This window comes from Budorcas taxicolor, chromosome 7, assembly GCF_023091745.1.
Source record: "Budorcas taxicolor isolate Tak-1 chromosome 7, Takin1.1, whole genome shotgun sequence".
In the NCBI taxonomy this organism is placed as follows: Eukaryota; Metazoa; Chordata; class Mammalia; order Artiodactyla; family Bovidae; genus Budorcas; species Budorcas taxicolor.
This window is the reverse complement of record NC_068916.1, coordinates 53617698-53634430: the sequence shown is the minus strand read 5'-3', so window position 1 is coordinate 53634430 and position 16733 is coordinate 53617698. Positions and strand designations below refer to the sequence as shown.

Genomic DNA, 16733 nt, shown 5'->3' with positions numbered 1-16733 from the left:
ACCCAAAAGACAAAACAGGATAAAGTCACAGGATAAGAAAAAAAAACAGCAACACTAAACTTGCATTCCCTCAACACCACTGTGAGAACCTATAAAGACACACACACACACACACACACACACACACACAGACATACAGTTTCAACAGCACAGAAAATAAGGCTCACAATCAACATTCTACTTGTCCCTAGAGGATCATCCACCAGGCAGAGTTCAGGAGAAGCCCAGAGAAAGACCCACATTGGGGAACTATGTGATGGGTGACTGCTTTCTGCCTGCTCTAAGCTACAGCCCATGCTATCCCACGGAAGGGGGCCACGCTGCACTGCACCCATCCCACCACAGCACAGCTCAGTGTCGAGACTGCAATCCAGGCAGTGAGATGAAACTGTGACAGAAGTGGAGGTGTGTCTGCTTATACAAAGGGAAGTGAATTCAGGAGGGGAAAGTTCTAGAACAAATATGAGAATGACAAATGAATAACCACAGCATACTTCAGATTAACCAGGAAGTAACTCCACTTCACCCACAACCATGACCAACCAGAACCAGGAGAAACCTTTTCAGGAGTACAGGTAGGTCCACAGTAAATGAAAAATTTCAGAGTACCAGAAACGTGGATGGAATCACGTATAATAGTGCTCTAATTTCATGTGACAGGATGATTCTAATAGGAATCATGAAAACAGCAGCAGGATAAGGAGAGTCTACTCACAATGAATTCAATTGCAAAGGTTTATAAACCACTCTGTGTTCAGGTGGATTTAAAAAGAAGATTAAAAAGCTGATAAAATACTTGTTCACATAAAACACAGAAACCAAAGCACTCAAAAACATTTCACAAAGCATCTGTTCTACATATAAATAAAATTCAGAAAAATACGGATGCTGTGAAACAAGACATCAAAGCAAAAAAAAACAAAACACTGAAATAATAAAGGTGAAATGTAGAAGGCAGAAAGGTAGAAATGAAAAGAGTTAAAATAAGTCAGTAAAAACACTGATAATTCAATTACCAAATTAAAATGTGCATTATAAATGTCAAAAAAAAAAAAAAAAAAAACAGCCCCAAAGAAATTAAAACAAATGGCATGGATATGAGGTGCAAATTTTAGAATGTTTGCTTATGATGCAAAGAATCAAGACAGAAAACAACATTAGAAAGATGAAAAATGAAGATAATTATGTTTTTAAAATATTAAGAATTGAAGAATAACAAACAGAGAGAGAATTTGCTTTTCTTTAGAAAACCGTGTGTGAAAACTCCTTCACTGGACCCCCAATATGTGTAAGAGAAGGACTAAATGGTGATATTTAAAGCAATGGAGGGACTTCCTTGGCGGTCCAGTGGTTAAGACTTAAGTGATTAAGGGTGTGTGGGTCTGATCCCTGGTCAGGGACCTAAGATCCCACATGCCTCTCAGCCAAAAAAACCAAAACACATATCAAACAGAAGCAATATTACAACAAATGTAATAAAGACTTCAAACAAGGTTCACATGAAAAAAAGCATCTTTAAAAAAATAAAATAACAGAAAGGGAAAATTTTCCTCCTCATTGACATATGGTTATTTGTCAACTGGGTAAGTATTTGAGGAAAAGTAGGGCTAGTTTTCATTTTTCATGGATATATTCCAGATGGCTTTTAAGGAAAAGAAAGTTTTTGCAGTCCTAGAATGGGGAAGGTCTTTTAGGCACGATCCATCTATGAAAAAGACTAGGACTTCATAAAAATATTATAAATATTCATAAGACAAAACAAAAACAAAAGTACCCATATAAAGTTCAAAATAAATTATATCTGAAAGAAAATATTGGTAACATAACTTCCATATATAAGAATGTCTTAAAATTGAAAGATGAATACATCAATAGAAAACTGGCTGACAACACAAATAGGCAATTCACTTAAGAATAAATATCAGCAAGAAACCTAGAAAAAAAAAAGCCAATCTCACCCAGAATATATTTTTAAATACTTATAATTTATATGCAAAAAAGTAACAGAGAATGGTATGTGGTAAAGGATACTCTGACAGCAAGTTTGGGAATATCAATTAAAGGCCTTAAAAACATGTACATACCTTGACCTAGAAATTCAACGTCTTAAAATAAACTCTAAGGAAATATTTAAATATGCATATAAAATTTAAAATAACAACAGCTAACATTTATTGACTAACATGTAGAGGCTTTGGACTCAGCAACCCACATGCATCTTTTCTTTAATCCTCTCTTTATTACAGAGGCAGAGGCTATTAATACAGATAATGAGACAGAAGACTAGATGGGCTTAAATAATTTGTGTAAAGTCAAATGGACAAGCAGTTTAATTATAACTTGCTCAACTCCAAAAGGCATGCTCATAACCTATGCTATCCTGCTTTTGTGGGGATGTTCACCTGAGCACTTTCTAGAATCATGAAGAACTGAAAGTAATCTACAGATCTGAGAAGAGGAGGCTAATTAAAATGTTATAGTACATCTATACATATGTGACCCAAAAAAACCCACCGCACTTTAGAAGAATATAACAGAAAATAGACATTATACTGTTATGTGAAAGAAGATTGCTAAAAAGCAGCATATATGCACCATGTGATTTCTAAGCATTTCTTGTTTGACAGTAATATGATAAAATAGTCAATGCTGCTGCTGCTGCTGCTAAGTCATTTCAGTTGTGTCCGACTCTGTGTGACCCCATAGATGGCAGCCCACCAGGCTCCGCCATCCCTGGGATTCTCCAGGCAAGAACACTGGAGTGGGTTGCCATATCCTTCTCCAATACATGAAAGTGAAAAGTGAAAGTGAAGTTGCTCAGTCGTGTCTGACTGTTAGCGACCCCATGGACTGCAGCCTACCAGGAAAATAGTCAATAAAGACTATCTATAGTCTGAAAGACTTTTATTTCTTCTTTGCTACTATGACTTTTAATCAGAAAAAAGGTTTTTAAAATCTGTACATGAAGAGACAGACGTATACTGAACATGCACAGATCGAGCTATCTATGTTTTTTAAATGCTGAATCTAACTTTAGAAAGATTTACCTTCACTTAACATTCAGGGGGAGAAAAAAACCAAACAGTACACACATGGAAGCCACTCCATTTCTAAGAAGCTGTAAATCGGCTTCCTCTTGACACTCTTCAAAGACATGGATCAAGGGCAGCTCTTGGGATGACACTAGCAGGCCACATAGCATATGCTGTGAGAAATTCTGGCAAGCATTCTTTAGAAACTCGATTCTGCGAAATACAATGTTTTCAAAGTGTGGCTCTTCCATTCCTCCTCCCACCTAACATCCCCCAACTTGAAGCAATCAAAGGAAGCTTCTGGTTTTGCTTAATTCTAACTCTCATTTTCAATAATAAAAACGTACTCTTCCACTTTGAGAGACTCTGACCAATAATCCAAATCTTAGTACCTGGTACATAATACAGCATCCAGTGAATACAGAATGAAGGAATAGTGACTGAATGGTTCATACTCAGCCCAGCCGTGTCAGGGAGAGGTTTTGGAGTAAAAGAGTTATATTTTTTTACACTCTTGGCTAACCCAGTCTAGTACAAGTATGAAGAACTGATGAAGATGAAGGGAGACACGGCTCTGCCTTCAGGTCTAGAATTTCTCTGGCCTAATGGGTGATCCCTCAGTTCCAAGAGCCAAACTGTTCAACTTAATTGACAGTGAGAATCTCAGATATCCTTCTCAACACTTTTGATTAGATCTTGCACTATGGTCACCTCTCAGCTCTGGTTGAACCTCAGTCTGGAATCCAGTCTATCTGTAATGTCCTCCTGGCAGAGACAGCTGGCCTTGTGACTTTCAGCTGTTGGTTATTAGTTTCTCATGACATTTCTCAGATGTTCATGATTATTTTGTCTGTCCCTAGGAAAACTGATGAAGCGAGCAGGACAAATATCTTGTTCAAAGGTCACTAAGTGAAGTGATAAAAACAATATCTTTTCATACCACTCTTTGCTTAGCACACGTGAGCTAAGATGGTTGGTTCTCTTTTACATTAGCAACCCCGTCTAAAATGTCGTATTTCTTTTCATTAGTGTCATCTTACACAATCATCTGCTGCCTCTGAAATCTCTCTGCCCCTTTGACTCCCCTGTATTTAGTTGGTTACAAGGTCCTGTTGATTCTCTTTCTCCAGTCCTTTTGAGGCTGTGCTTTCTTCCTGACCTCAGAGCAGCTCTCTGGTTCAGCAGTTGATCATGTATGCTCTGCCTAATCTATCCCAACTGTCTTATTCCTCCATGCGTTTCCAAGATCACATGCATGCTCCACATTGCTGCCAGCATTATTCGCCTAAAACTAGCCTCTGATCAAGTTACATCTATGTTAACCATATACTTAAAAAAAAAAAAATCACCCAGAAGCATTATTCCAGAAGGCACTCCCCCATCATTCTATTAATAATCCTGCTCAGTCCCCAGGATTCTATGGACCAACCTACCTTCCCACCCCACCCCTGCACACCCACCAACCTCCCAGAGGTGGTGTGGGATCAGAGACAAGCAAAGGATCCAGGCCATTGGGATCTTTCTGCTATAGGTCATGCAACTGGCCTGAAGACTATGAAATGAATCACATGGATGGCCCCATATGGATCAGTCAAAGTCCATCCTTGGGACCTTCTGTCAAAAAGATCAAGAAAGACACTCTCCACTCACTGATGCAAGTTCCAAGGACCACTGAGGCTGGTTTATCTATTAACTTTCCTGCAGAGAATATAGGAAGACAAGGGCTCACAGATAATGAGACACCAGAAAAGAGGGAAAGGCTGCAGCAAATGTGGAGCCACAGGCCATGCCATGCTTCTGCCATCTTGGACGCACCAGTAATGTGAGCAAATAAATGCCTATTCTGAATTGTCTTCTTGACAGTTTTGTGTAAAAAGAGTACTCACACAAACAACTCCACTACTTTGAAAATTTAATAGCATCTTACTTCCTACAGAGAAAAAAAAACCCTGAACTCCTCAGAACAACATTCGAGTTCCTCAATCAAAGGGGTTATCTCAGATTTCCAGCTTTAATTCTCCTGTTCCAGTCTTAAGTATTTTCAGATATTAAAATAATAATAATGAAATTAATACTCTTAGTTCATAACATTTCCTGAATCTGAATTATACTTCTGTTCTCCCTCCAATACTCAGACCTTCTGACCCAGCTCCCACTGGGCACCAGCATCATATCTTACATAACAACTTTCATATGCAAGCATAACTGCCCCCTAACTGGATACTCTGTGAACAAGGAATGACTCTACAAAGTTTCACCTCTAGCACCTGACCATCTCCTTCAGAGAGCAGACACTCCACAAATGTATGTAGCTCTGATTGGAAATGAAAGACTAAGGATAGATACCTGTTAGACTCTTCATTCTTTCTTACATTACAACTTTTCAAAAATTAACTGTATTATTGTATAATCCAGCAACTGCACTCTTGGGCATTTATCCTATAGAAACAAGTTAATCTTCATTACTTTGTAATTTTATACACTTTACAAAAACCTGTATAGCTGTTTTATTCACCCACAGAGTAGAAACAATCCAGTCATCCTTCATTGGGTGATTGGCTAAACAAACTCAGGTACATCTACACCATGGAATATTACTCAGCAAAAGAAAATAACTCGATACACAAGACAACTTGAACAAATGTCAGAGGAATTTTGCTGACTGAAAAAAAGCCAATCCCAAAGGTCAAACAGTATATGATTCCATGTAAATAAGATTCTTGAAATGACACCTTCATTCTTATTTTTTGGGCTTCCCTGGTGGCTCAGACAGTAAAGAATCTTCTGACAATGCAGGAGGCCTGGGTCTGGAAGATCCCCTGGAGAAGGGAATGGCTACCCACTCCAGTATTCTTGCCTGGAGAATCCCATGGACAGAGAAGCCTGGCAGGCTACGGTCCGTGGGAATGCAAAGAGTTGGATACGACTAACAGCTTCTTTGAAATGACAACAATCACAGAAACAGAGAACAGATTAGTGGTTGCCAGGAGTTAAGGATGGGGTTGAGGTGAGAGATGAGGCAGATGAGGGCAGCTATAAAATGGATCCTTGTGGTGACTGACCTGTTCTGTATCTTGATCACATCAGTATCTTGGCTATGATACTGTATTATAAATCTACTGTTAAAGTGGGTTAAAGTACCCAGGATTGCTCTATGTCTTGTAACTGCATGTGAATCTACAATTATCTCAAAATAAAAAGTCTAGTTAAAAAAAAAAAAACCACTAGCTATATCTCAAATCTAAAATTAGATTCTCAGTGCAAGAGTACCTCACAAAGAATCATAGTTTCCAACAATAGATCTCACGGCAACTGTCATACATTAGAGTTTTGCTTAAAAGAGGTGAGAAGAAAAGAGAATTTTCTTGATCAATATGAAAGAAGAGTTTTCTTTACACATAAAAATTATTTTCAGAAACTGGGATGGCAAAAAGAAATGACAAGTACTAACAAAGAGAAGTGTCCCTGCCCAAAACACTGAGCGTGGATCCTGAGCAAGTCTATCTCTAACAGTGCATGGCTGGACTTCCACGGGGATGAGTAAGAGCCACCAATCTGTGAAATCTGATCCGTTTGCCATTTAGAGCCATGTGACTCACTGAGGCTGCCTGCATTCATATCTAAAAATACAGGAAATCTGCAGCCTAGGCAAATTTGGCTCATTGGCTCAGGGCTTTTTGATTCAAATGCTGCACATTTAGAGATAGTGGTTTTATATTTATACCAGCCAGCTGCAAAGGAGGTTCTGTTGCTCAAATGACAGAGACTAGGTGGAAGTCTAGAAGCAAAGAGGATCAGAAGACTTATCTGCTTCTATACATTTATCTGGAAGTCACAGGATGACACCTTCTCAGTCACTGGGAACATGAGATCTGAAGTTCTCTGCAAGCTAGAAGGATGAGCTTTCTTGGGGAAAATGGGTGTGCCCGTGAAATGCTGGTCTTCAAAGAGGACAAAGGGAGTGTCATGAGCTATTAAAGACAGAGTAGGGTGTGGCAGTCGCATGCGCAGTGGAGCACCACTTGGACTGGTGGCAACCAACTCTACAGGCAGAGAGGGTGTGCCGCTGTGGACCTGCCATTTTTTGTTTTGTCTAGTCCCACTCAGTTATCTCCTCCAGTAATGCCTGAGGCCATGACCACTGGTGAGTAGGACACTTGATATCTGGGAATTACCTCTTGGACACTCGAATTCCTTCTCAGGAGGCTCCCCCTTCAACCCTTGGGAACTGCCTGGCAGAGCCCCTGCACTCACCCATCAAGACGCTCAGCAGCTTTTGCACTCTGGAATTGACCCCCACAATTCGGTAGAGCCCTTGCTCATTGATCCCTGAGAAGAGAAACAGTGAAGATTTAATTAGAGGCACGTCAGAACACCAGTCAGGCCAGCCTAGCCAAATGCACTTTTTTCATTTTCTCAGGACTTCTAAAAGCTTCTCTAATTAAAATTCCCTGTCACTCAGCTCTGCTCTTAGCGAAGGAGTGGGATTTGGTACAGCTGTCTAGGATTTCATGGGTGTGCTGCACACTTCAGCCCTTGTGTTAGTTCAGTCATCACAGGGGCACAAAACCAAGGTAGCATTTGAAGAGTTTTGAAAGATGTGAAATATACACGTCTCCATATGTCATATTTAACCAGTTTTTTCATTTAAAAAGTCAAAAATGAAACGATAAAATAAGTTCACACTACAGACAAGGATAAACACTTTATAACCTATTTTTGCATACAGAATGCAAATACTGAGGTGTTGGGGCATTTTATATTTTGGACAATGTTATCAGCTAAGGCTGAGAAATTAGACAATTCATTCATCTGTGGTGAAAATTTCTTTATAAAGAAAAAAGTCAACCACCTTTATTGAACCCAAGGAAACATGAAAATAGGCTAGAAGGGGTTCACCTTCAAACACCCAAACAAAGAACCAAAACTAACCAGCCTCAGAACTTTGTTCATTGAACTGCAAGGATTAGATCACCACTCACCGCATCCTTTACATCCAGACCAAGTGGAATGACGTGGTGAAATGACTTTTTTCCTACTGGTCCCAAGCCCATTATATCTGACACTTCTCGACTAACTGGTCTCCTGTCGCTTCTTATTCCCCTGATGGTCATCCTCCACTTAGTACCCAAAAGGAGCTTTTCAAAGTGTCAGTCAGTTCAAATCATCTCTTTCCTTAAAATCTTCCAATGACTTCCCACTGCATTTGGATCAAATCAAAACTGACCATGGCCTGTAAGGCCCTACACAGTTGAGCACAGCCCGTCTCTGACTGCTTTATCAAACACCTTTATGCTCCTCCAGCCATGTGTGCCTTCTTGTTACTCCAACATGCAAAGCTCATGCCCTCAAACCACAGCCTCTGCACAGGATTCCCTCTACCTGGAGCATTCTTCTCCCAGATCTTTTCACCACTGAGGTCTCAGCGTACATGCAATTTTTTCGGTCAAAAAATCCCATGACTAATACTATTCGCCACTGCCTTAACCAGTTTTCTTTTCCTTATAGTAGTCAACAGTATCTGAAATCATCTTTATTATTCAATTTCTTGTTTGCTTTCCCCCCACAATTATCACGTAAACTTTAAGTACAGTGAGTCTATCTTCTTCACCATTATATCCCCAGTACCTAGGTAAGTCTACAATATAGGACAGAATGAACAGAGTATTCATCAGGGCCACTACTTTGGGACCAAAACAAAATTTCCTGGAAGAAATATGGGAAAAGGCTGACTCTGCAGTGTTTTTAACAAGGCCTTTATAGAAATGGAACTAATAAACAAAAGGAAGTAGTCCAGAATGGTAAGATTTTACAGCTCAAATGGACTATAAAAGCATGTACATCATCCTGCATGGTTCATGGGCTAGGAGACCCCGGGTCTCCTGAGGGATGGGCCTCAAGTTACTGAGTAGCAGAACCATTATTCAGGGCTGTGGGGGCTTGAAGGGCTTATCCTTTCTGCAATGTCTCCACGCCTTCTGTCTCTGTGCTTTCCTAGAGCTTCACACACTTCCAGCTCCTAGTGGATGACTGACGAACCTCAGCATGCATGAGGTCTGTTCACTCACCTCTGGTCACCACCAATGTTGGTGGTGTGTACATACATGCACCGCAGCAGGGAGATAACCCACGGCCTCCCAAGCATTTATGCGAAAATGGCGTTTAACTCACACTGTCCTTGTTTCCTCTTTGTGTTAAACCTTCTTTTGATGTTAAAATATATTACATTCATTCTCTTTTTAGAGGGGGTGGGGACGAGGAGATGGAGGCTGAAAGATCAAACCAATCGGTGACCCTCTTCTTCCTCTACTAATCACTGCACATATTTTCTGGTTTTACATCAGAAAAAGTCACCTCTTGAGCTGTGAGTTTGCATTCATCACACAGACTGTGAAGGAGTTTAAATGATTAGGAGATGTTGCTCTCAGTTTTGGTGGCCGAAAACTGAGAGACAAAGGGGCTGGTCCACCTCTGCAGAAACTTGAACTTCATCATGGAGAGGAGGGGAGGGGAGCTCACTTTTGGCTCCATTTTTATACTTTCACCCTTGTTAATCCTGGCGTGCTGCAGTCCACGGAGTCACAAAGAGTCAGACATGACTGAGCAACTGAACTGAACTGAACCCTGTACCTCTTATTTCTCATTCCTTTAAAGTGACAAGCAAATCAAAACGCCTATTGAAAAATTACCTTAGTAACACACTTTAAAAAGTGTCAAAAGTGCAGTTATGGAAAATAGACAAATCCAAGGAAGACAGTGAAGGACACCAGAAACTGCCACTCACAACACAAGTTGTCCACGCAGGCATGATCCTTCCTCTCCTTGCCGTCCCCCGAATGGGTTCAGAGTGGACAGGCTGGTTCATAACTAGCATTTTTCACTTAATATACATTAATGAAAACCTTAGGTTTCAATAAATATATTTCTACTGCATTTTTAGTGATTCAGAGTGTTTTACTGCAAGGATGTAGCACATTCTCGGTTTAACCAATTTTTGAGACATTTGGCCAATTTCTGTTTTTTGTTTTGTTTCTTACCTTAGCACTACTGTATAAACATCTTTATGGCTCAACCTGGCCCATGACCTTATTTCCTCAAGAACAATTTCCAGAAATCTCACCTTCTTCTATTTTATATTCTCTGGCTATGTTTTACACATCTTTGCAACTCTTTATTAAAAGAAGGTATAGCAGAAATAAGCAAACTTAAAAAAAAATAGCCCACATTATAATGATTACTTTGGAAAGAATAGATTTGGACTAGGTGCACAGGAGTAGAAGTTTATATGTTTAGTTAGTTTCATTTTGGTTTTTTTCTCCCCCTCTACTCAATGCTTCATAGCCTTTAATAAAATGCTTGTATTTCTAAACTTGTAAGAGTCAAGGATCCTGTTTTAGAAGACAGAACTTCCTCAGACAAAAGGGCTGGAGGGTTGAGAGGTGGGAAAATCAATAAGATTACCATCTTTGACAATGGTTCAAATCAAACCCAGTGGAAAGACAACAATCAGCTTTCCTCAGGAATATAACAGACAACGTACTCAAAGCTTGAAACTGCCAGAATTGAGGAATCTCCTCTGCGGCTGTCTCCTCTGGGACAGAGACCACTGATGAACCAGCTTCTCTGACCTCAAAGTGCTGCCCCTATGGACCCAGGGAAGGTCAACGTGTGACTTCAGCACCACTGCAGGAAACCAGGGGCCTGACCCTTTCTCCTTACCTAGATAGTGCCCTGGGCAGGATTCCTAACCTGGGGTCCACAACCCCAAGAGGCCCACTAGAGAATTCAGGGTGTCTATCTACTTAGAAAAACAATCACAACTTTATTTCCACTAACCTATAATTGAAATTAAACATTTTCTTCCATTATAATATAAGCAACAAATCACAGCTTTAGCAGTACATGCAACTTGGTTGAAAATCAAAGATATTTTCCTAACATGTTACAACTGTCACTGACATCTTGAACTATTTCTGAATTATGCTAGCTATCAGACCCACTGCTGGAATCTGATGTGTAAACAAAGAACTGCATATATTATTATATCACAAAAATGGGTTTTAGTATTTTAGCTGAATTTCAGTAACTTCAGTAGCTTCCTTGGTGGTTCAGATGGTAAAGAATCTGCCTGCAATGCAGGAGACCTGGATTTGATCCCTGGGTTGGGAAGATCCACTGGAGAAGGGAATGGCTAGCCACTCCAGTATTCTTGCCTGGAGAATTCACTGGACAGAGGAGCCTGGTGGGCTATAGTCCATAGGTCCACAAAGAGTCAGACATGACTGAGTGACTAACACACATCAGTAACTAGATTCCTTATAATTCTATGTATTTGATATGCATGTATTTAAAACAGTCTTCTGATTAGCTGAAAAGGTTAATGACACCAAATGAATCAAATCAGCTGAGAGCCCTTGTGCTTCAGAACAACACAAGCTGTGGAAACACACTGCCAGTGGCATCTGGAGAGTGAATGAGTCACTAGAGATTGGCAAACAGCAGGTAGCAGGTCTGCCACCTCACCAGATGTGTGACCTCTGCTGAGAACAATGCCATCTGCTGAACTATTTTACCTCTGGTTTCCACAGCATGGATGCATTTCTTGATGATGCTGAAGCCAATGCTGTCCAACTGTGCAGCTGAAAGAGAAAGAAGAAGGCAGTCAAGGTGCTGGCCGCACACATACCAACTCTGAACAGGGCTTGACCAACCCAGCATGACTCAGTCCCATGGTGTTGCTAAGGATTCTTTTCTTTTTTTTCCACTGAAAGTACAGGAATGATTCAAGATTTAAAACTGCTAGCATTCACGGAGAGCTTACCATATGCCAGGTATAGTTCAAAGTGCTTTGCACATATTATCTCATTTAATTTTCATGGTAACTCTCTGCAAGGTTATCATCTATTAACAGCAGAAGAAATGCAGCACAGAGTGATGAGTACTTTACTGAAGGAGTAACCAGGCAAACTTTAACTTGTTTTGCTATTGTCAGGAGCTTTAGGACTAACTGTGTGCTGGTCTCCTTCATAAAGCATAAATTAAGTGCTCAATAAATGTCAGGTAAGTGCTTCACAGAGCTCACCTTGTTTAATCCCAGCAAGTCCTCTAGGTTGGTACCATCGTGAGCCCAAAATTATACAAGAAGAAACAGATTTGGCAAAGCTAACTATCTTGACCAAAGCTGCAGAGCTAATACGTGGGAGACTCACTCCAGAGCCAGTACAACCTTAACTGCCTTAAAAGTGACTCTGAAAAATAAAAAATTTTAAAAAAATAAAGTGACTCTGAGTTCAAAGGAAGAATAAAAGTCTGCTCAGATGACTAGAAAAAGGGGAAAAAAGCAAAACTGACCAGGGGAAAAATTAAAATAGCCAAGGACAAAGAAGGTATCTAAGGGAAAAGCACTAACGTGGAAGACCCACCCTCTATGCAGTAAACCAGCAGGCGGTGACAGGTTCTCCATCTGCTCCAAAACACCCTCTTGTCACTCAGAAAAAAATGACAAGCAGCACCAACTTTTCCACAATGCAGAACCAACTGCCAACCTGGCAACAAGGCTGAAAACCCAACAAAATTCATTCCCATGCTCTGATTACCCAATGATAAGATGTGCGTGGTAATCTTTAAGAATCTTTGACCTCCTTAGGATATCAGGACAAGATGTTCTACAAACCAGTGATCCGAGTGGAGAAGGGAATGGTAGGAAGAAGGAAAGTAAATATTTATAAATGATTTGTTGTCATCCCAGGGCAAGAAATACGCTTGTAAAACAGGAGAACTGAGCAGAACTTGAACTCATCTTGGATCTCATCCAAATGGAATCTCTCCAATTCTTAATGTAGATGGTTGAATACAGGTCCAATGAAGAAAAAAAATCCTTTAAAAATCACTGAAAATTCCCCAAATCAAACCAAAAAGGAACGGTAATTTCCCCAAACTTCTTTTCCCAAACAGAACCAGCTTTAGCTCTTACATGTGTACATATCACTTTGTGGTACTTATTATTAAACATACTAACTATCTCTAGGATAGTAAATAAAGTACCAGAAAAGTGGGGGAAATGATGTTTTTCTTCCTGGAGAGCACTTGCTGTACAAATCATTGTTCTTATTCTCTTAAAGCTACAAAGAGTCTACTAATTCAATCCCTTGTTTCTTCTAGTATGAACCAAGTGTTTACTCTGCACATTGTGTTGTATATAGCTTTCTGACTCAGAAAAGGATCATTCTTCCAAATGAAGCTCAACTCATACCATTGAGTTTTCTCAAATTTTATGACAAACTATAATACATAGTCTAAATATCTACTGGAATCAAAGCAACATTTTTTCAAAATGATAACTCACTAAGATATAATTCACATACTGTAATGTTCACTCATTTAAAACTTACAATTCATTAATTTCTAGTATATTTCAAAGTCATGAATCAATCACCATTCTCTACGTAACATTTTCAATACTCCCATGAAAATCCTTATACACATTAACAGTAACTCTCTATTTCTCTCCTCCCTCAGCTCCTAGAAACCAGAAATCTATCTTCTGTTTCTATAGATTTGCCTATTCTGGACATTCCATGTACAAGCAATCATATAACATGTGGTCTTTGTATCTAGTTTCTTTCACTTAGTATAATGCTTTCCAGATTTTTCTACAATGCAGCATCAATACACTTTACTTCATTTTATGACTAAATAACATTTCATTGCCTGGATATACCACATTTCATTTATCCATTCATCAGTTACCATTTTTGCTTTTTGACTATTATGAATAATGCTACTAGGAACACACTGGTGTACAAATCTTTGTGTGAACATATATTTTCATTTCTGTTCATTATGTGCCCAAGGTTAGAAGTGCTAGGTTATATGGTAACTCTATGCTTAACTTTTTGAAGAAATGCCAAACTGCTTTCTAAAAGTGCTGGACCACTTTACATTCCCACCAGTGACATATGAAAGTTCCAATTTCTCCAGGTCCTTACCAACATTTATTATTGTCTTTTTAATTACTGCCATTCTGGATATGAAATGGTATCTCACTGCAGTTTTTACTTTCATTTCCCTAATGACTAGTGGTGCTGGGCACCTTTTCAGGTATAGGGGAGGATGTTCATTCCTTTATACAGTAGTCAGAATAGAACCTACTGGCAAGTATTTGTCAGAGGGGAAATTATTTTCTATACTTAAGGATGCTTCCTAAATGTCCATAACATGATTCAATAGTCAGTTGAAGCCTTTTGGTTCTTCTTTTGAGAGATGGCTAGGATTCTTGCACAGGGATAATAGTCAAGGAAGTTTGGGAGAAAAAGAACGGAAGTTGTGGACAGTGCTCTGGGGAGTTGCTGAGATGAATTCCAAATTTGGAAATTTTAATGTTAGGTTTGTGAACATGGTCATGTTCTAGGCATTGACGAACTTCTGCTCTGGACAAAGACTACTTTGCTTCCCTACCTCATGAACATGGTTAAAATTAGAAATAACTTGGCAGCTGACAGTGATGACCCCAGTGGCCAGAAGATACATGCTCATAAAGCCACATACTACCCAGCTACTGGAAGAAATATGGACAGAGCTAGATATAACCCTGCAGAGACAAATCAGTCCTTGACCTTTTCTCATGGAACTGTGGGAAGTTGGCTCCTTCTCTAAGTAGGTAATAGCTGATGGAAAAGAATACAATGCTATCCCCCAAGTATATTCAGAAAAAAACTAAATTCCACTAACCCACACTAATTACACTTATGTCTTTTGGAAAATGACAAAGAAAAATGCCCCCCACCCAAAATCTCTGAGTAAATGTTCCTTCTTTGGTTTTCCCAAAATCAGAGGTTCTCCAATTCATTTTATACCAGCAAAATCTTTTTCATGAAATAAATCTTACAAAGATTTGATGTGTAAAGGCATTACGCATATAACAATATTAATATTTTTAGTTGTCTAAGTTCAAATGCATATAACAAATTCATAATTGCCAAATCAAATGCTAAGAGTTCAAGGTAACACTGTAAGCCTCTAATGTGTTCAAGCTGCATACTGGTGATAATTACTACAGTTTCATAAACAAAACTGTGTTAAGAAATGGAATTAATATCAAACAACAGTCCTAATAAGGAACTCACGAAAAACACTTTAACTATCACTGTTGTAAATCTCTAAACTGTAACTGGTATAAATTATTACACTGACCCCTACCCTGGCACTTCCCTGTATCTCTCTATCTCTGGTGCGCACATACACACACATACAGACAAATACACAGGTTTGAATTCTATTCTCACCAGTCTGAGTTTCCTTCTGACATCATGATTAGGTTACTGATGATGAATAATTTCTTTCCTATTTAACATGTACTGAGTACCACTGATGTGACAGGGACTACAGTGAATCCATAAATCAGATCATTAGTCCTGATCACTGTCCAGCAGATACATAATCTAAGTTAATTGAGATCTCCTATTTGGAAAACCCAGTTCCCACTATTACGTTTAGAACACCATCACCACTGAGCAGAGTTTGCTAATAACAGAAAAAGTCTGAGCAGCCCGCCAGATGGAAGCGGCTGTCCTTAATCCCTTCAGGCAGGTGATTCAGCTCTTTTACTGAGCCCAGGCTCAGAAAAGGTCAGGGATTTATTTGCAATTGCTGTATCCTTATAATCTCCAGAAATAATCTCTCATTAAATATCTACTAGGGTTGCATTATTCCCTTAATTTGACTGGCAATGAGTTGTTGCAGGGCCGGTACCTCCTAGGCCAGACACTCACCGTCTGGCAGCTAAGGCCTGGACTGGCTTACCTTTCTCTCTCAGCCATGAGTTCAGCTCTGCCTAGGTTTACGCAAAGGGTAGGCCAAACAGTTGTCAGATAATGAATATTCACAGAGCTCACACAACACCCAGGCTGACCTGCCAAGTTAGAAAAGGGTCATCCTCTCAACTGTCATGTCAACTTTTGAAGCATTATTTGTCTGTTTTTAGATGAGGTTAAGGGCCGGGGTCACACAAAGCTATTTTCTCGAAGTTTTATGGGGAACAGAAGGACATGGGACAGGCAGCTTGACTCTCAGTCAACCTGGAGATTCTTAGGGCCAAAGCGGGAGGAGGATGTCTAGCAGACTATTTGGTCTCTGCTTACCATGCCCAGGGTATGAACTCTGAGAAGAGGGAAACAGGTTAGATCCAGAAACTGACTGCTTTACTGCAATGGGCTTAAAACAGCAATATACTTTAAGGATCAGTCAAATTGTTTAAAAGAAGGAGGCTGGTGGGTCAGGTATACACATGGATTTTAACATAACCTTCAATGCCCTGTTCTGCAGCTTCTGGTACCTCATGTTACCTCATATGAAGCTTTCCTTGGCCTTAAAAAAAAAAAGAAGAAGAAGCATGTAGGTGATGCTAAAGAGTGAAAGCTACAAGAAAATCATGAACTTAACCTTTGGCACTTCCTTTCTTTCTTGTCTGCCACATCCAAGTTATTCCCCTCAGTTTTACCGCCTAATGCCATCTTAATTTTATCTAGTTCTCTCTGCCTTCACCACACCACCCTGGTCCTGGACCCCACATCTATAACCAGGACAGCTGCAAGGCCCTCCCAACTGGTCTCCTTGGCTCACACCTCCTCTGGCTCCCTCCAATCTGCCCTCAACCCTTCCCTTCAACCCTGCAGTCCCCATGACCTTGACAAAACCAGACCA

The 16733-nt window shown here is 39.8% G+C and overlaps 1 protein-coding gene across 2 annotated transcripts in view; it reads right to left on the bottom strand.

Moving 5' to 3' along the window:
- Window positions 1-16733, bottom strand: part of ARHGAP26 (Rho GTPase activating protein 26) — a 475905-nt gene that overhangs the window by 183544 nt on the left and 275628 nt on the right. For both annotated transcript variants that reach the window (XM_052642542.1, XM_052642543.1), the window contains exons 13-14: window positions 11606-11671; window positions 7287-7361 (exon numbers count right to left, since the gene is read on the bottom strand). In XM_052642542.1, the coding sequence (XP_052498502.1) occupies window positions 7287-7361; window positions 11606-11671 (141 nt within the window). The remainder of the gene's footprint in view (window positions 1-7286; window positions 7362-11605; window positions 11672-16733) is intronic.